This window comes from Drosophila subobscura, chromosome A (assembly GCF_008121235.1).
Source record: "Drosophila subobscura isolate 14011-0131.10 chromosome A, UCBerk_Dsub_1.0, whole genome shotgun sequence".
NCBI lineage: Eukaryota > Metazoa > Arthropoda > Insecta > Diptera > Drosophilidae > Drosophila > Drosophila subobscura.
In genome coordinates, this window is record NC_048530.1 from 18105835 (window position 1) to 18125656 (window position 19822).

Here is a 19822-nt window from a genome sequence, read left to right on the forward strand (position 1 = left end):
TCTTTTTATTGTGAACCTTGACGATCCATAAACTTTATTTATTTACGCTTTACGCACACCCAAAACGACACAATGACACCAGCAACAGCAACAGCAACAGCCACAGCCACAACAACAAGAACCACAACAAAAACAGCAACGGCAAAGGATACAACAAAAGGAAAGCACATATATACCATAGTATCTGTGGGGGAAATCAATAATGATTGCGCCGCTTGTTGGAGGGACAATATTCGGCATACTCCTCCCAGGTGCAGCCAGCCTTGGTGCAGCATTCATTGGTGATCGATGGAGCGTTGGAGCGACGTGTCCTCAGGAACATATTGGCATAGTTGACATGCAGCCAAGTCGATGGTGGCGTTCCCGCTGAAAGTATTTGCAGTGAAGGACTTGGCCGGCTCCAGGGCTCATCTTTGGACTCACGTTTCGTGGCGGAGCTCTGCTTGAGCCAGGCCTCATCGTTGCCCGTCCGCTTGCGATTGCGTCGCGTCAGACGATAGATGTCCTTCTCGCAGGCCCAGTACAGCTGACGGATGAGCTTGTCCCGGCAACGGGAATGCGTCTCCTGATGCCACACATTCTCCCAGTCCGATTGTGAGCTGAAAATATACAATATAAACGCATTAACTATTTGCAGTGTATTCGGTTGCTAGTCTTACTCTGGACTCTAGAGTCTAGCAACTTGCTTCTGGTTCAATTTGGCAGAAACTGTACACAAACCTCATGTAACCTTTGCCTCAGCCCAAACGATTGGAATAAAATATATTTAGAATTGAATTATGATTAAACTTTTGAGAGTTTTCTGTTTGCCATCGGAAATAGTTCCATTATATTCAAGAAAGAGTCTTCAACGCGTACAGGCAGCAACCACAACACGAAATATCTCTTGGAACTCTCTGCCTTTCTTCACAGATCTTTAATTTTGATGTACGGAATCTACTCACCGTTCACGAAAGAGCAACTCGAGCCCCTCCTCGGTGTGATGCAGTGCATCGGAGGTTTGGAATAGCTGCAGAATGAAGAGCAGTACGGCGCCGCACAGCGTCCAGTTGCTGGGACCAACGCCAGTCAGTGGTTGGCCCATAATGATGGGCAGAATCCTTGTGCTGGTTGCTGCCTCTGGTTATCTCTGTGCTGTGTGTGCGGCTCACACGATGGCCGTGTGGCAACTGAAGCGTTTGGCCGGTGTGCGTTCCGGTTTTGAAATATAACCGGAGACGGTCAAGGCGGCGGCGGCGGAGGCGGCCAACTGTCGGGCGTCTGCATAATTAAATGGACTGACACCGCGGATGCTATTCGAGCTTATTTGAAGTAATGAGCCAAGAAGAGGGGTTGCATCCACATCCACATCCACACGCACACAGGTAACGCTCGCATGTACATACAAATGTACATCCTCGTATGTATAATGAAGAGCAACGGCAGCAATTGCGTGTGGCCTGTGCCGCTTATTGCCTTGTTTATTTGTGGTCCGGTATGGCCCCAAAGTCAGACCCATGCCCTGCTCTGCTCTGCTCCTGTTACCTGTTGCTTCTACTGCTGTGGATTCTGATGCTGATGCTGATGCTGATGCTGCCAGGGTGTTAACAAAACAACATAAAATCGAACAACTTACGCTTGTTGCTTGCTCTCTCTCTCCTCACTTGATTTTTGTTTGCCTCATAAAAATCGGTGTACTGTCCAGCACTCGACTCGTGTTCTCATTTCGAAATTCGCATAAATTGTCCAATATTTGCACGAATTTCAACACAACCCACACAATCTGCAGGCACAGTGGTTGCAGCTGATAAGCAACAATTGATTCATCTTTGGTCATCCATCATATTTCTATAAGCAGGAATATTTTATTTGTTGAAATTTGTTGAATATTTTCTATGTTTTATCATATCTGACCTTTGGCCTTTTCTCGTTTTACTTGCTGCAAGCCACTGTTGTCACACACACACGCAGAGCGAGAGAGAGAGAGAGAGCGAGGAGGGACAATTGCTTAGCTAAATAATGTCACTGTTTACACATGTTGTCCCAATTTATGCAGCAACTCCCACCCACTCGTACGCTGCCTTCGCACCCATTTGTACCTTCCACGCCTTCATTTTGTCGGCTCAGTTCTTGGTTGACTTTGCCAGTGGTTGGTTGGTTGGTGGTTAACATTTAAAGACGCCTTCTCACATGTTCTTTGTTGCTAATTTGGTTCTATTTATTTTTTGCAAGTGCTCAGTGGTGTGTTTGCAATAAGGAAAACTCTGCAAATTCAAAACATTCATTTTGGTGCACATTTAATTTGTAGATTTCAAGGGCACAATGTTTCATCCGGCTCATGGAAGTGCTTTGAAATTGTTGCAACGGTCCAACATGCAGAACTAGACTTGGAAAAAAAGAGTTGGGAATTATCAGGTGGCGCACCATCAGCACAATTTCTCGCGCTTACGAAACTTTTTCTGTAGCTCCTCGCACATTTTCTCTCTTTCTAAGATACCAAACTGCCGCTTCTAATCTCAGACTAATTTGTATAAATTTCCATATTAAGTTGAAATATTTGTACTGCAGGAAATATGGAACAAATAATCCAAACACTGTTTTATTTTACAGCTTTCATCAAGTGTTCGATATTCATTCTACTTTTCTTTAGCTGCTCATACCGCTGAAGGATCTACTTCTGACTCAACTTCTCTTGTACAATTTTACCATTGATCTATAATTATAAAATATTTAACAAAAAGTTGGTAGCTTCCAAAGACCGAACTTTCTTTATTTTATATCTAATCATGCCCTGAGTTGGAAGCAGGTTAAGTTAGAATCTAAAACTAATATTCAACGCATGCTCTACACCGGGAATCGAACCCAGGCACGACGTTCGGCTCAAGCGGGCAAAGGGCAGCGGCAAAAGCGGCTTTTCTACTTAGAGTCTGTGGTGTTGTACAAATGCAAAATAAATATAAACGCAGGACTTAGCTTTAGCTTCGCTTTAAGATAACAAAAAAGGTTCGGCAGCTTTTTACTATCTGGAGTAAACGTGAGAGAAAAAACAGGCGAGAAATGTGTACATACATATGTAACATAAGTAAGTATCCTTTAAGTTGGACGAAAAATAAATCTATTAAGGTTTCCATTTCTTTTAAATATATTTTGCTGTTTGTTCAGGGCAGCAGCAGCTCTGATTTACTGCTATGTTACCGAGCGCTGTTAATGGCCTCTGTTAGCGCACGATGTTACAGTGTGCTGTAAGCGCACCATGTTACCTAACGCTGTTAGCGGATCATGTTACCGAACGCTGTTATTGCACCATGTTACCGAACGCTGTTAGCGGATCATGTTACCGTGTGCTGTTATTGCACCATGTTACCGAGCGCTATTACCGCTCCCTGTTAGCGCTACCCGTTGAGGACAACGGCTTCAAGAAAGGTATTAAATTTCAGAGTTGGAATTACGCTTTCAGGTTGTGCTGTTGCTGGTCACTTGCTCTGCTAACTTTCCAATTAAAGGCCGGCGGTGCCCTCATAGAAAAAACAAAGATATGTAAATGAAAACACTGAGCAGTCCGAGGGTGCAGCAAGAGAAGCAGGGAGACAGTAGCAGTTGCAGTGACTGAGATGGCCATCACTGAAAGTGTCTGGAGAGAAAGTGACTGAACAATTCGGTCTCCATTGTCCCCAGTCTGCAGTCTCTAGTCTCTAGTCCCTAGTCCCTTGGTCTTGGAGTCTCAATGCACTCAATAAAGTGCATTACTTCATGAGACACGCACACACACAGACACACAGCGAAGGGTAAAGCGGATGAAGAGAGGCATAAATATTTTGCAACTTTGCCCTTGCTTGCTCGTCGCACAAAACTTCAATGAACGAAAGCCATGAGAAAATATGTGACCGACAGGAGAACATTAAGTTTATATGCATTTGCATTTGCCTTTGCATTTGCATCGCTACTCCACCTCCACCTCCACACCAGCCCCTTCGTGCTGTCGTGACACTGCATTGAGGATAATGTTGATCATCAATTTGTTCGGGGCTTGGTGCCGGGGAACGCACCTGAATAATGAGCCACTGAGTCGAGCGACTGATGGCACTGTTGCATGCCTGCCGTGGGTCACAAAAACTGGGAATTTGTGCATGAAGAAACATTAATGGAACGATTTCCGAATGGGGCACGGCAGTGCCAGGATAACGCGATTCTTTATGGGCCGCCAAAGAGCATATTGGACATTTTTCGAGTGTTTTTACTGGTGTGCAGAAAGCAACATTAACATTTCTCGATCGTTAGCCTATGGGTGGATCTGTGTGATGTGGAACGAATCTCTGGCTACACCTTCCACGAACGAGGCATACAATTAAAGTGTGCCTTTTCCACTCGATTCGATGTGTCACTCCCTCACTGCCTGTATCATTTATTCAGCATCGAGCAGAAGGCTGAACGACTGAAATCAACAAGTTCAAATTAACGTACACTTTTTTATATATTTCTCCGAGTTTTCGATATTATTTTGGGACGATGAACGTGAACTGGAACTCAGTCAACGATTGCGCCCACTTCAATTTCTGGCGCGACTTTCGTGAAGTCTTTGCCGGGGAAGGCATTGGGCTATTGAAACTGGTGAACAGTGCCGCAGATGCCTGGCAGGGTCTAACGCCCAACCAGAAGAAACAGTTCGAGAAGGTGAGAAGCATCGAGCAGCACATTTTCCTTGGCTTTGAACTGGCTTATTCCGTGTCTTCCTGCCAACAGAAAGAGTACGTGGCAGAGCGTGAAGCTGAGTTGAAGCGTGTGAGGAGCGGTGAGTCTGTGTCTGCGGTGTTGGAGCAGAGGAGGAACGCTTTCCGCCAGCTGGCCCTGAGCGGACAGGCCAAGTACGAGGCAGAGTTCAAGAAGGTCAACCTGAAATGGGACAAGACAGAGTTTGGGGCAGACGGGGCCCAATGCAAGGGGCACGATGCGCCGCTGTTCAATTTTAGATCCTGTTTTAGCGGCGTCTTCAAACTGTTCTTTGGCAAGTGTCGGCCAAATCCAAATGGGCCGCAATAATTCATTTAAATTAAATAGTTATTTGTTAATGAAATTTGAGGTTTTTTATTATATATTTTGATGGGAAAGAGCTAATGAAACAGGAACTGTGCGACCGCTTTGGAGCTCACGGTTGAATCCAGAATCGAGCATCAGATGCATCCAATTGACACACAAAGTGAGGATCCTCCGAAGCGGAATAAGTATAAACCATTAACTAAAGAAAGGACGATTAGCATTAAATATTGTTGTCTGCTTTGCCAGATCCCCTGGACCTGAACGAGCCAACTGAATCCCCGAGGCATCCCCGTTGGCGCAAATAATGAGTTGAGCGGCGTACACAGATTCATCAATTTTATTTAACACAATGAAACAAATGTTATTGTACATATACATTCATATACGAATACAATATCTTATCTTTGGTTTGTTATTCATCAACTTACATTAGCTAATTTGTGTTTGGTTTTGCAGAACGTTGGAAAATAATGCAAATATTATAAGGGATTTGCTTATGTTTTATGTTCGCTCTGGGCGGCTAATGAATACCCTACCCTAGGCAAGCGGGCAACAACAAAAAAACACACCTTTCCATCATCTGCTTAAGATCTACAATTTAGTTTAGCTTTTTGTTGTCGTTTAGTGTATTTGGTTTCTCAAATGGTTGGCCAAAAGTGTTGGTTTTGTCCCCTTTTTGTTCTAAATTCAAATATTTTCAATTCCACAACTGTGCTAGGAATGCAGTAGGACATATACATACATGTATATGAAGGCATATACACATAGCATATGCATTTAACAGACACACACAAAGGATAGCTCCAAGCACAACACACAAACACAATTATGCCCATGAATGGGTGCTGCCATTTGCATGTTCATCCATCAATTTGAGGCTACAATTTGAATTCGGCACGGCCGAAGCAACGCAACATAAATTAAGGAATTCAACAAAAATAATATTCAAATACTTTCTCCTTCTCCCCTTTGCATCTTACTTAGTAGTCAAATATAAATATGGTTCAATGGCATCAATAGTCTGCCGTTTACATGATTAACTAATGGCGTAGCAGAAACTTGGTCGAACATGTCGTCCCTCCACAATAATCTAATTTGCGAGGGATTTGGTTTCAAGCTTTGGACCGACTGCACGGGTACTCTCTGCGAGTAGCCTGCAAGTGGTGCCTCAATGATTTCTAAATGAAGCACAAACCCACATCGCAACCAATTGGCTTCCTCGTGCGCTTATCCCTCGTGGCAATCCCCGCTGGGGAATTCCGCGGCTGAACGATTCAGTTAGCACAAAGACTCGATGAAAGGATTAAACACATATCTACACACATCATGAATGCGTTTCATTTGCCACTGAGCTCTGAGAGTATTAGAGAATTTCAATCAGCGCTTTGTGTGTCGCTCTGCGCTTTGCTCAAACATCCACTTACAAATATATCCTCAAATTACTATGCAAGTGTTCATGTGGGTTCCATCTTAACCACGAGTTACTTCAGTTATTCCTGGTGCTACTCCTTAAATGTAACATGTTATGGTGCGGTTGCAGTTATGGCATACAAAACAATTAGGTTTCAAAAGTGTTCAGCTGCCGCTCGACGGATGCAGCTCTGTCCGTGCAATTCCATTCGAACTTTTTGCTAATTATAAATTTCTGCTATTAAACGCTTAATGGCCAAATGACACTCATGCACAGAGAGAGAGAGAGAGAGAGAGCAAACAGAACGTACAGTTGGCCAATTCGCAGGAATTCCCCATTTGCATGGCCTTGCACTTAAATCCTATTTTGCATTCATTTCATTTGTTTTTTGCCATCAATCAGCAGTTCTTTCCGCCAATTGTTGATGCTTTTCCTGTGTTGTCTTCAATGTTGTGTAAATCTCATTTGGAACAATTGAATTGTAAGTTTCTTTTTATCAAATGTTTTGCATTTTTCTTATTTTTCTACTTATGTTCTTAGGACTTAGGACAAAAAATGTACACAGCGTCTTAATTACGGATTAAACGAATATGCTTGAAAGCAATTACCAATGAACATATTCACAGAACTGAAACACATTTGAGTACCCAAATGCTACCATAAGAAAACAATAATAAGTCTGATTAGGTAACAAGGACAATTAAATTCTCCTCTGGGACATCAGTTGTTGCGTAAACCTTGGATGCGCCGCGTTCGCAGAATCATTTTTGTATTCCATATTTATTTGTGTTGTGTTTGTGTTTAATTTAAATTCAAATTTCCATTTCTTTGGTTGACCATTTCTATCGTCAAAAACATGGCCGGCCATCAATGCATTTTTGTTTATCTTCGGAGCTGCAAAATATGGAAAAAAGAACACAGAAAATGTGTCAAAAGTCACGCGTATTATGCAATTTTCGTGAGCTATTTTAATTGCTTTGCAAACTCTGCAAACATTTCGGATGCACAATGCTCTGGAATTTGAACAAAAATGTGGACCAGCTTTTACCTTTTTGCCACAAACTGTGCTAAAACAAATGGGCAACACAGCCATACGACCAGTTGGTCGTGGTTGATGAACAAACTTCTGTGCAAATGATATCCTAAAAATGCTACTACAGAATTTCCCTGGAAATGCTTTTATATTATACTTATGGCAAAACTGCTTTAATATATATTCCAATTTATTTGCACACACTTTCGGTGGAAATATGTCAGCCGAAATGGTAGAGTTATAGCATTAGTTATGGTTGATGTAGTTACTCACCCGCTTAGAGCATTTCAATATTGGACGTTCCGTTGCCGGTTGCAGTGCGCGTGGTCTTGGTCACTTGTTGATTGGTCAAAAGCGGCGGTGGGCTGCCACACCAGACCACCTGGAAGTAAACAAAAAGCCACAAAGTAGCCATTAGTAGCCACAGAAAGAGGAGTGAGCTGTTGTCCTACCTTGCGGAATGCCTTGCGGAAGTTGTCGGAGAGAAAGGCGTAGAGTATCGGGTTGATGCAGGAGTTGGTGTAGGCCACCACGTGCGAAATGATCTGAATGATGACCGACAAGTGGCTGCCGCCGTACATGTCCAGTGCCTTTAAAACCAGTATGACCTTTGTTTGTGTTTCGTTTTTCGTTTTTCGTTGTAAAGGAGAGAAGGAAGTTATCATTGGAGAAATCCGTATGTTGGCACTGATAAATGCAATTTGCACATCTTGCCTCGAGTGTGTCCTCTGTGTCGGATTGTGTGTGTGTGTGTGTGTGTGTGTGTGTAATTGTAATTTCATTTGTAATTTGTGAGCACATTGATTTTGTGCAAACACTTTGAATGCTGTCCGTCTGTCTGTCGCTCTGTCGCAAGCTAAAGGAGAGAGTGTGCCAGCAGCGAGCAACCAAGAGGCAGCAACAACAGCCAGCAGCAGCAGCTGCCGCCAGCTTTGGCCCTGGCTTATTAAACATTTCAGCAAATAAATTGTGCTCGAGGATGTTCTCGAATGGCGTTTGGCATGGGGTGTAGTGGCTGAATCACAAATGTCAATTTATCGCCACTATCCAAGTATCTTGCTTACTGTTTGCCAGCACATTCGAGCAGCAGCTGTTGCTCTGCACACATTTCAAGCACTTTGAATCATTTAAAGAACTTAAAGTGACTCCAAGTTTTGTGTGTCAATAACTGCTATGTTTGAAGTATAAGAATGAAGAGTGTTGTTATGTCTGTATAACACTGTATAACACTAATTATAACATGCGGCATGGCTGATAATTTGAATTAAATGACGTGTGGAAGTATTTCCCTTTATTATTTATGGTTGATCAGATTGATCCGCTTGGAACTACTAAGTGTATTATGTGCATTAAGTACTTTGTATCTGAATGGATATTTGAGTATCTACTTACATGGATGGGCAGCCAGCATATGGCGAATGCCAAAACGACAACCACTACCATTCGTGTGACGCGTCGCTTGCCCTTGCTGCAAATACATTAACGGGTGGAGTTAGTGGGGTGGTGGCATTGGGTAGGTGCATGGCAGATATTGGGCATAAATTATGGCACCGTTTAGTTCGGTGAATTTCGCATTGCATGCGCTTGGCTCTTTTTGATTTATGAACTTTTCGTGCCAAGTGCGACTTTCATTTTGGTTTAAACATTTAGCGGAGCGCTGCAGCAACTGCAGTTTTCAATTGAATTTGATAAGCTCTTTGCGAGTATTTACGTGACTTCTTTCTTGAATTTCCGTTCGATAATTAAGTAACTGTTTTATGCTTGCAACTTTTCTGTCTGGCCGTCATTTAATATTATTTCATTTATGATAAAAACAAACTTGGCACAAGTTCAGGCCACGTTCTTGTCGAAAAACACCCGCAAGTTCGTGTCGAACTCGAAGTTTTCGAGCTTGAACTGCTTGTTTGGTGGGGAATTGCTGGAAAGTTTCGCTCGAAATTGATGGCTGGCTGGTGACCCCCGCCCGCCCGATCACGTTGCATGCATTTGTGGCAATGCATTTTCGCTGCTCAATATGACTTTAAAATTGTGTTTTTATGCATGCATTTAATTAAAATTTATAATGAGTGGGCGACCATCCGCAAAGTAGCTTTGGCCACGATTGAAAAATCAATTTCAAATTTGCAAAACTCTTTGGAAATTCACGTTTATGGTCTTCCCGCTGCACCTTCGTATATTCAGCCTTAACTCTGATGAAAATTGTCGCAACTTGAGCAAAAGCCTCTCCCTCAATGCCTTTTCATTTGCTTTTGCTATTATTACATGGAGCTGGGGCCACTCATGCCTGGCCGCTGTCTCCTCTGGGGAAGTATCGCTCAGGCGGAGCCGGCTCATGTGCCGTTGAACCCACGCTGCAGGACACTTACAAATGTATGAGGCAAAAGCTCACGGGAGCCGCCTCCCTGCCCGCAGGAATAATAAGAAGGCCTTCATCATGGTGCGCAGCCTTGGTCGCAGGTGCGTGCAAAACACAGAACGGGCAGGGCAGCACATTTCCCGTCGTGTCTGAGGCTCGATGTCCGTGTGGAAATACATTTTTTGTTTGGTTGCGGAGCGTCTACTCACCGTGACTCGGCGGATGGCTTGCAGCCTGGAGCACTCTTCCAGAGGCGCGCCAGCATGCCCATATAGAGGAAGCAAATCAGCGTCAAGGGTGCCACGTACGAAGACAGGAAGAAGGAAACCTGCAACAAGAAGTGGTAAACATGTTTATGGTCCGTCTTGGCTGGCAGTCGCCCTGGTCCCGACACAGATTTGGCATTAGTTTTAATTGCATTTTGCCCCACAGCCCCACTGCGGTCGGTCCACAATGGTCAAAGTTGAAACCCAATGAACACAATTAGGGGCTGCTCCCTGGGCCACACTGCCTTGGTCAAGAGATAGAATAAGCGTAGGGCAGGGCAGGGCAGGGCAGGGCATGGGGAAAGTTTTGCGTTCAGGAGATTTGAGCTGGGAGTTTGGCAAATGTTTGATGGCTGCCGCTTAGCGATGAATGATTTACATTTGAATTTATGCACTAAAGCATTCAATAAATGATAATCGCTCAAATCTGCCACTTTTATGCTTCAATTTGGAGCATCTTTTGGAGCAGGAACCAACGGAGGTTTCTCTCTCCACTTCCCACACTTCAAAGCTATAATTTTCAATCATTTGTGCATCGCGGCCACAAGATTCATTAACTAGAAAATACATCAAAATATTCCGCAGCCTCTCCCGCTCATCGTTTAACCCTTTGCGTTTTGTTATTGTTATTATTATTTTTTGTTTGGTTTTGTGTCTGTCTCTGGTCGAAGGTTCTTGCCTCTGCCCTGTCAGCGGCTTTTGTTTTGTTTTGTTTCGCTTTTTGTTACTTTTTTGCATTGGAATTGTGGCAAGCGCTGAGCCGCAATGCTGCCCAGATACCATGCCAGAAATGAGTACCAGACACACATTGCAGCCGCCTGCCTGCCACCAGCTGCCAGACGAAAACGAATGGCAGGAGGATGCATGTCTGTGTCGGATATTCATTTTGTGAGATTGTGGGCCATGAATAACTATGCCGAATGGTTCTGTTGAATGGACATAATGCTGGGGGGCAGCTCCCACGCATGACTCCATGGAGGAGTCTGTGGATGCATAATCCCCGAATAATAACTCTGTTACGATCGGCAGTGAATTCTTAACGGATTCGCGTTATACGAGACGATTGTTAAGCAGTCATCAATCGGGAGTTGAAGGGGCAATAAATCAATGGGACATGCCTCCTAGCTGCAGCCAACTATTGCGTACCGGGAGACTTTCTCCTCTCACCACTTTTCATTGCACATTCAACGGAGCAAGGTGGATCGAACTGTGAGCCTTTCGTGCGCTTATTCTTATTCCATGCCCCAAATGGCAGGCGAGAGCATTGGCATTTGTTGGTTCTGTGCATCCGTAAACGATTTCCAATCAGCTGCCGCGGGCAGCGCGGCTTCTTTCGGATGAGAGCCTTCAGCCGCGCGGCGCGGCATTCAATTCATTTGGTGGCGCCTCAAGTTTTCGAGTGGTTCGGGGCCGCTTTCAGCCGAGTGTAAATGATTTAAGGGTCCGACGGCAGCCAATGAATACAATAAAACACACTCCACGCTCGGGCAATGTGCACAAAGGTGCAAGTCGAAAATAAAATATATATTCGGATAAATTGCGAAAGCCACGAAATGAAAGCAAATTCGAAACAGCAGCAGCAGCAGCCGCAGGAGGTGGAGGTGGAAGGTAATGAAACGGAAAACGAACAGCAGAAAGAACAGCAAAAGAGAGAGAGAGAGAGAGAGGGGAGAGGGAGAGTCAGAGTCAAAGTGTGGGGGATTATTGTGTGCAATTGTTAATAATCGCCGCCACGCTGCCACGCCATCACCTGCTGTCACCACTGTTCACGGACTCCTGCTCTGCGCTACGAGACGCATTCATTCATATGCAGAGAGTGACAGAGAGCACTGGCGTGGGTGCGGGAGCGGGAGCGGGACTGGTGGGTAATGCCTGACAGCTATGGAATCGAAATCACTTTGTTGGGATTACGATTACCTACCTACCCGTGGCCCATGGCCAATGAACATGTCGTTTGTTATCGACAACGACAACGACAACGACAACGACAACAAGGCCATTCCCGAGCACTGACATAATTCCCACTGACACATCTGGGCTGGTAGCCGGTCTGCTCTGGGCTTAATGATGCCCTCCGATTCTTAGTGCTTCCTCCTGTCAGTCAGCGACAGTCTCTCTGTATGTTTTTGCTTTGAGTTTCATTTTTGGCACGGGTGTTGCTGATGCATTAATTAAAGTGTAAATTGCAAAGGAAATCGTTTGCAATGCCAGTCAGGTCGGTACAATAATGTTAATGAAATCTCGCCGGGGGGCGACTGTCGCTGACGCGCACTCCCGCAAATGCTGCAATTTATGGACACATTCATCCGAGACAATGGGACTTATGCGCCCCTCACCCAACCTAATATGTGCCTGATGTGTCCCACCGTTATCTAACGGCTTCTTATTGCGCGCTCAGCGATGGCCTGTGGCTGGTCGAGCAGCGATAAGTGTGCAAAGCTGACTGCCGTGAGAGCTTTTGCAGCGCTGATGCCGCTCAGCTGATAGTTATGAAACTTTTGATGCGATCATTGGCTCACTTTTTCCTTATAATTTATTTCCTTTTGCTCTTTAAACTTTTAAAGTGGAAAACTTGTCAGCCAAAACGAAACCAGACAGGGGGCTAAATCGACACTTAAAAGCGAAACAAAAGGGAAACTCATTGACTGAGCAAATCATTAGCAAACATTTCCAAAATTGATTTTCTTTTGCCACTTTCTTCGCAATTCCAATGCCAGACGCTTGGAGCGTCAATGAACCGAGACAAGCAGATGAACACACGCATCCAGATATCTTCTTGGGATGTGGAGTTGAGGAGCCTATAAACTTTGACAAGCGTCGCATAAAACTTCATTTTATGGCTGGCCACTTAGGCAATAGACAGAGAGTTACAAATATGTACAAATATTTCCTGAAGCGATACACACACACACACACACACACACACACAATGGATATTTGGCCATGAAGTTTTACAACACAATCGGAGAAAAGGGGGATGGGAAATAAAAGTTACTAAAACTGAGGCAGAAAACTTTTTTTCGGCCTTTAAACTTTATGCGAATCCCAATAAAAATCCATAAACTAAAGTGTGTGCCATAAATTAAATGGTTTTTTTTGGCAGGGTGCAGCTACTCATAAATTGCTCATATTTTAGCGTGGCACCGAAAAAGTGTGCCCGGGATGTTAGCCATAAACAGCGCCTCCGCCGGGCACTCGGCGAAATTAATCAACTCACCAACGACCGACGAACCAAAGACAATATGATTATTGATTTGATTCTACTGTAATTTGTGTGCATGTGCAGACCATACATATATCTTTTGATCTTGCGAATGGGATGGAATAAACCCATAAGCTAATTGCAAACTTTGAACCATAATTGAGTTGGCAGCGACTTACGGGGCAGTCCACCAGGCGAAGCTATAACTTAATTATTAAGTCATAATTGGTCTTCGGCCTTGTATAACACTTTTCTAACTGAACTAAAACAAAACTCATAACTGGCCAGTGTCCAATGTCCAATGTTTGTGGGTATGGTTGTGTTTACCGTCTCATCCTTAGCCACCGTTTCGTTGCATTTGCTTCGGGTTGCAAAATGTAAATCTGAACTTGTTCGAAAGCGTTCGCCTCCAATCAAGGTTCTAGGTTAGAGTTGACACATCAAAAGTTCGCCTTTGGCCAAAACTTTTCGCCAACAACTTAACGGTCACGACACCCATACACTCATGCGTGTGTGTGTTTATTTGTATTTTTCGGCAGAGTTTTGTTTCTTTCGCTTTAGCCATTTCTATTCCTTTTTCGGTGTTATCTTGTTTTTCCACCACTCGTCTACCCACCTCACCCCAAGACACGGTTTGTTTTATTTTTATGGGATCTTTACGATGACAACAATTCGGTCGTTAGTTTCGTTCTTCGTGTGACTGATGCGTGGCCCAAGTTTGATCCATTTTGTATTTTATTACCAGACAAGGACAAGCTCTGACACGCACACACACAGACACACACAGACATGCAAAGTTCCAAGCGACTCCGCATTGACCCTGACATTGATGGGACAACAAATCAAAAAGCAAACTGCAGTTTCGATTCTCCAATGAGCTGCTTAATAGCGTATCCGAATGTGGCTTCCTTCGAGTGGGAAAGCCCCCACATCCTGCTCGTGTTTTCCCAACCAATTGCGATTTATATGCACAGTCACGAGTGGGGGTATCCGTATCCGTAGCCGTATCCCCGTACCGTTCCGTATTCGTGACATTTCCAGGAAAATGATTCGAAGCGGAGAAGGTGGCAGCTGGCGAGGTGACATTTTGGGCGAGCAGCCTGACGAGTGCATATTAGCTGTGGGAGAGTCACTGCAGAGTGGAGAGCGGAGAGCGGAGAGTGGAGAGTGGAGAGAAGTGGAGTGAAGTCAGTGAATCAGTCAGACAAAGCTCATTCGTCGCTTCTGACTCGCAGCTCTCGGCTCTGGTCTCTGCGCTGCTTCTGCTTCTGCTTCTGCTCCTTCTGCTGCCAAACAACTGCGGCTTCCTGTGTAACATCCTTCCGGCATGGAATTGCTCCGACACGCTGACACGCCAGACAACAGCACAGGGGCGTGCCCTTGAGGGGGGGAGGGAGAGTGAGTGGAAGTGGAACTGGGACTGGGACTGGGACGAGTGCTGAATTGATTAATGCACAAAAGTTCGAGTAATAAACATGGCGAACGGAACATGAAACGCTCCCAAAAAGGGAAAAATAAATATGAGCAGCTCAGCCAAGCGGAAGAAGCATTTCGGATAACTCTGATCTATGCGTGGGGGGAGCCAGACGCCGAGTGGTCCCAGCATAATGATGATGGAATCGTACTACTGCCCCAAAAGCTGCGGAAAATAATTGCAAAATACGAGACTGAGGGTTCGCTTCGCGCTGGAGGGAGGAGGGCTTCAGTGCGGCAATGTGTGAGAGTGACGACACCCGATTGAGGACTGGGGAAGGACTCTGACCAAGGAGGAGTGCACTGCTCCACTGTGCAGCGACATGTGGCCCTGATGGTTGGGCTCCTTGCTCCTGTCGGTTGTGCTGACAAGCTGTCGCTGCGACTGGGGAGTGGCTGCGGGACTGTGTGCTAAGTCGCAAATAAATTGCACTCTTGCCGGGCGAGCACTTGGCAAACTATGACTTGATTTCGACAACAAGCGATCTGCTCCGCGCCTGGAGGGGCTTGGAGGTACTTACCTGAAAGCCAACGAGACTCCAGACCTCCTCCTCCGTGGAGAAGACGCAGGCGGTGCCGACGTTGCCGCGATACTGATAGTTGCGAACCGAATGCGACAGAGCCACGGGAATCGCAGTCGTCACAATCGTTATCCAGGCACACATGATGGCGCTAAAAGGGAAAGGCAAATAGTTGGGAGTACAAATGAATGAATGTTCTTCGTAGATCGGCAGATTGAAGCTCCCATCTGCCCCTCATGCTGAGGCCTGAGAGTTGGAAATCCCCTTAAAAGTGTCAGGTGTATGTGACACGGTTGAGTGATTCAAGCCTGCTCTGCCCCTGGGCATATTCATGTAACAATGAGTGACAGACAATGGGCAGGGGCGGAGGCAGAGGCGGAGGCGGAGGCAGGCTGCCAGTGCAAAAGGTTAGAGGCCAGGGCCCGGGAGCTGTAGGCAGAGCAAGCTAATTACGAGGCCAGAACAAATTGATGCAATTACTCCAGCATCTAGATGATGTGGGGCCGTGTGGCCGGAGTGCGGAATGAGCTGGAGGATGGCTGGAGGGTGGAGGGTGGAGTACTGGTTGGGTTAAATGAACTTACAGCGTGGCATTTCGCTCGGTGCGCAGCGACATGCTCGTCACTGGATGCACAACGGCCAGGAAGCGATCAAAGGACATCAGCACCAATGTGTACACACTGCAACGGCAACGGGAAACGGCAAACGGCAAACGGGGTTAGGCATAAGTTACATAAGTTACATGTGGGTGCAGTTGCTGGTTGCTGGCTGCTGGCTGCTGGCTGGTTGGTTGCTTGGTACCCACCTGCAGTGGCATGTGACCACAATCATGTACTGGACAAACTTGCACCACATATTGCCAAATGGCCACTCGGGCAGCACGTAGTCGGTGGCCGTGAATGGCACGCAGAAGATGACGAACAGGATATCCGAGACGGCCAGGTTGATAATCAGCAGATTGGTGGTCGAGCGCATCTGCTGGTTGGCAACCACAACTGCAAGAGAGACGCCAAAAGGTTACGTGCGGAAACGAGTTGGTTGTGTGATTAATTGGTGGTACATTTCTAAGCACTGGCATTTATGGCAGCACCCCCGAGAACTGACTGCTAGCTTTTGTAGCACGCAGCTTTCGAGTGCCGCAGCCTCTCAAATAAATACATTCCCCCCACAGCGGTCAGAGCTTGTCTCGCATGGGAAAAGTTTCTACAATTCTTAAAGCATGTAGCTTTGTGCTGTAATTAATCATTTTTGCGAATGTGCAGCATCTCGCTGCCATGGCAACTGTCCAGCGTCTATCCATACTTTTTATTCGCTCGCTCTCGCCCCTCCCACGCTTTGCCCGCGAAGATTCTCCTTTCGAGCAATTACGCGGACAAAAGGCAGCATGAACAGCGCAGACCGTGGAACGAGCCCGACCCCCGCGATGTGTGTGGCATGCTGCGGGGGCGGTGTGGCAGCTGTGGAAGGGAAGCATTGTTACCATTTATTTTGTGTTGTTTCTTTTTTGGTCGCTTTCTGCACTCGCTTTTCATAACCGGTGGGCCAAGGGTAGCACATGGGGTATATTCGCTGCTGGGCTGCCCAATGGAACTGCATTTTCATTTCTTTGCAACGAATTCAACGAGTCTTATAAACTAATTTGCGTTTAGTTAATAAAAAACCAAAAGCTGGAGCCGGACTGGTGGGTATTTTATAGTCGGAAGATGGACTAAAGCGTGGACGCCTTGTTAGTTCTTTGTGCTGTGACTTTGCACGCTCTCTATCTGCCGCTCTTTTCTGTCTTTCTCTTGCTCTCTCTCTCTCTCTCTCTCTCGTTTCATCTCTGTGTGAGTGTGTGTGTGTGTGTGTGGCCCACTCAGTGCTTTCTGCTTGTAGGAGCCACTTGCAATTAGCTGGCAATTTATGTTTCTGCTGTACAAAAGAAGCGTGACAAAGGCGGCATCGGAAGATGCTCAAAAGAGAGAACTAGATGGGGAGAACACAGAAGAGGGTCAACGGCGTTGAACTGTAACAAAAGTTGTTGGCCCCTTACCTCAGTGGCGGTGCGGTGCAGTGCCAAAGAGCAGCTGAAGATGGAGATGAAAATGAGACGTTCGTTACCCGCCCAATGGATTGATGTGGGGCACGAGGCCGGCAGCAAAGTAATGTCAAAAAGGCAACAATCAACCGGTGGCGGGCGGGCGGTGGTGCAAAAGGTCGCAGCAGAGGGGCCCCGGCACCCACAAGTGGAAAAGTCAAAGCAAATGGGAGGGAAATGTGTCGCGGCAGCAAGGCGAGGCGAGGCGAGGCGAATGCTTTTGACCGCAAATCAATTTCCTTTTCAAATATATATTTAGCGCAGAATGTGCCCCAGGTACACACAGCACAGCAACTGAAGCGAAGCAGCAAAGTAAACCACAAAATAAGCAGCAGCAGCAGCAGCAGCAGGTAGGAGGGGAGTGGAGCAATGGGAATACACAAAAAGTGAATAGGAATCAATAGTAATGACAACAAAGGCCGGGCAGGCACCGCAAGAGCAAGCCACCACAAAGGCAATAAATAAACCTGGCAGCAAAATATATACAGAGATATTTGGGTTGCACGAGGCGCATGCACGAGCACTCGAATGTATGTACAATGTATGTAGGGATGTGTGTCCCAGTGGGTAGCAGCTGTGTGCCAGCCATTAGGTAAGTCCATCCGTAAGCCCATCCGCTGTAGCCCCCTTCTAAGGCTGATTTACTCCTCCTCCTCCACTCGGTGTTTGTTGCCTGCCTCCAAATACTTTTGGCACTTGACTTTGCCTCTAAAGATACGTATTTTATGTGCAGCACATTTCTGGCACACCAGTTTTGCATCAGTGCAATGGAGAAGTCTGAAGGCAGAGTCTTCGGAGCTGCCTGGCAATGCCTGCAGCTGCAGCTGTGCTAGGCCTCAAATGGTGCATGAAGCTCTTCCCTTCTTCTTTTGTGCCACTTTTGTTGGCATTATGGTTTTGAGCGTGGCCAAGTTTCTGGCTTGGGCATTATCAATTAACAGAAGAGGACACGAGCAGACACCCACACGGCTACAGTGTGCAACCCTTGTGGCCAACCAATTTTTTGTGGGCGCGATGTTGACACACAAAAGCAAGAGCGGCAGCAGTGCCAACAGCAGCAGCAGCAGCAGCAGCAAAAAAAGGGTCTCTGCTGGCGTCCGGTTACGAGTCTGGGATCTATGTTGGGGCATTAACTTTTTCCCCGCCATTAAAGGAAAAAACGTCTGACATTCTTTTTTGTGGTGCTCGTTTTTTGGGGCTCGGCTCGTCGTCTCTTCTGTCCTCTTGTCGGGCTGGCATTTTACAAAATAATAAAGTGTAGCATAATTTATGGGACCCACGAAAGAGCCAAGGCTGGCGCAAACTTTTTCAAGCGCAAAAAACGCTTGTTATTTAATGCCAAGGGGAAGGGGAAGTGCAGGCCAGGGAGCCATGGATACGAATAAGCAAATAATCAGGCAACACTCAGGCGTGTATGTCCTAGACAGGATTTCCTACTCACTCGCAGCTCGGGCATATAAATTCACTTTTATTGAACTTTAATGTCCGCCTAATGTCTGAATCCCTTTCCCCAAATGAGCGTGTGTGGAGCTTGTTATTGATGCACTTCAAGTGTGCCGCTGGGCCGCACCGCTTTGATTTATTATGCAAATGCATTCTGTATCCAACTTCACTTAAAGTAATCCTTAGCCAGCAGTGCTGCTACCTTTTGGCGCAAAGTTCTAAATAAATCCACGGCTAATGGTAAGTTATTATGAATTTGGGCCATTACTTATGCTGTCATTAAAATATCTAGCACATAAAGTTTTCATTTGGATGAATGGCCATAAATTGCAAACGTTTTCCTGCACATTTCTCAGCTGCTTGTGGGAAATTTCAACTTTGACGCGAAGTTAAAGAGTTTTTCCCCGTCAACAAGTGGAAAAGCACTCAAATGCTTTAATTTTCCGTTCACTATCCTTTCAATGGAACATCGACTTTAGTGTTCTGCTGGGCACAGCTGAGTTTTGGGCTTCAAATTTGGTTCTGGGTCTGTGAATGCCCGTTAAAACGTGCGCACAAAAGTGTGCTATGAAAACGGCATTTAAGCAGCATATGGCCACCATATATTCCTGTGTGTGTGTGTGCGTGTGTGTGTGTGCGTTGGGCAAATTTACACACAAATCCACAAGGCGTACAAATTTATTATCCAGCGTTGATAGTGATAAAATTTACAACCAGCATTGAGTACAGCGCCTAAAAGCAGGCAACACAAACAGAGAGACAGACTCCAAACAATACCCAAATGGGCCACACACCCAACACACAAAAGGCAATTGTGCGTGTCTCTCTCTCTGTCTCTCTTTCTATCTCTTTGCATCTGCAACTGTCTCTGTCCGTGCTCCTTGTACATTCGTCATATTTATGCTTTTTTATGGGCCATGTACAATTTTATTGTTTTACTTTTCAATGCAATGTCTGTCGGGTTGCGTTCCGCACCCACACCCACACGCACACGCACACCCACACTCGCACACACATAGACAGACAG

At 45.8% G+C, this 19822-nt stretch overlaps 3 protein-coding genes across 4 annotated transcripts in view; 1 reads left to right on the plus strand and 2 right to left on the minus strand.

The window, feature by feature from the left end:
* Nucleotides 1-58: 58 nt before the first annotated feature.
* On the minus strand, nt 59-1113 carry LOC117897936 (probable insulin-like peptide 7). 2 transcript variants are annotated; one of them, XM_034807040.1, is made up of 3 exons: nt 945-1113; nt 424-599; nt 59-366 (listed from the first exon to the last, which is right to left on the minus strand). In XM_034807040.1, exons 1-3 carry the CDS (start codon nt 1082-1084, stop codon nt 197-199), a joined length of 486 nt encoding a protein of 161 aa, XP_034662931.1. In that variant the 5' UTR covers nt 1085-1113; the 3' UTR covers nt 59-196. The 2 variants fall into 2 exon arrangements, with proteins under 2 accessions (XP_034662931.1, XP_034662922.1); XM_034807031.1 differs by having other exon boundaries at nt 59-599.
* A 3285-nt stretch (nt 1114-4398) lies between these two features.
* On the plus strand, nt 4399-5016 carry LOC117896506. The gene is made up of 2 exons (XM_034804862.1): nt 4399-4650; nt 4720-5016. Exons 1-2 carry the CDS (start codon nt 4486-4488, stop codon nt 5014-5016), a joined length of 462 nt encoding a protein of 153 aa, XP_034660753.1. The 5' UTR covers nt 4399-4485.
* Nucleotides 5017-6870: 1854 nt separating this feature from the next.
* Nucleotides 6871-19822, minus strand: part of LOC117903035 (allatostatin-A receptor) — an 82073-nt gene continuing 69121 nt past the window's right edge. Inside the window, exons 3-10 of the mRNA XM_034814765.1 lie at nt 16081-16270; nt 15860-15955; nt 15276-15426; nt 10023-10141; nt 8850-8925; nt 7910-8065; nt 7731-7839; nt 6871-7318 (exon numbers count right to left, since the gene is read on the minus strand). Coding sequence (XP_034670656.1) covers nt 7735-7839; nt 7910-8065; nt 8850-8925; nt 10023-10141; nt 15276-15426; nt 15860-15955; nt 16081-16270 — 893 coding nt within the window. The 3' untranslated portion in view covers nt 6871-7318; nt 7731-7734. The remainder of the gene's footprint in view (nt 7319-7730; nt 7840-7909; nt 8066-8849; nt 8926-10022; nt 10142-15275; nt 15427-15859; nt 15956-16080; nt 16271-19822) is intronic.

Coding starts and splice junctions, on each gene's coding strand:
- LOC117896506 (XM_034804862.1), top strand. CDS start 4,486: ATGAACGTGAACTGGAACTCAGTCAACGATTGCGCCCACTTCAATTTC. Junction 4,651..4,719: donor AGAAGAAACAGTTCGAGAAG/GTGAGAAGCATC, acceptor TCCTGCCAACAG/AAAGAGTACGTGGCAGAGCG.
- LOC117897936 (XM_034807031.1), bottom strand. CDS start 1,084: ATGGGCCAACCACTGACTGGCGTTGGTCCCAGCAACTGGACGCTGTGC. Junction 600..944: donor GAGTTGCTCTTTCGTGAACG/GTGAGTAGATTC, acceptor GTATATTTTCAG/CTCACAATCGGACTGGGAGA.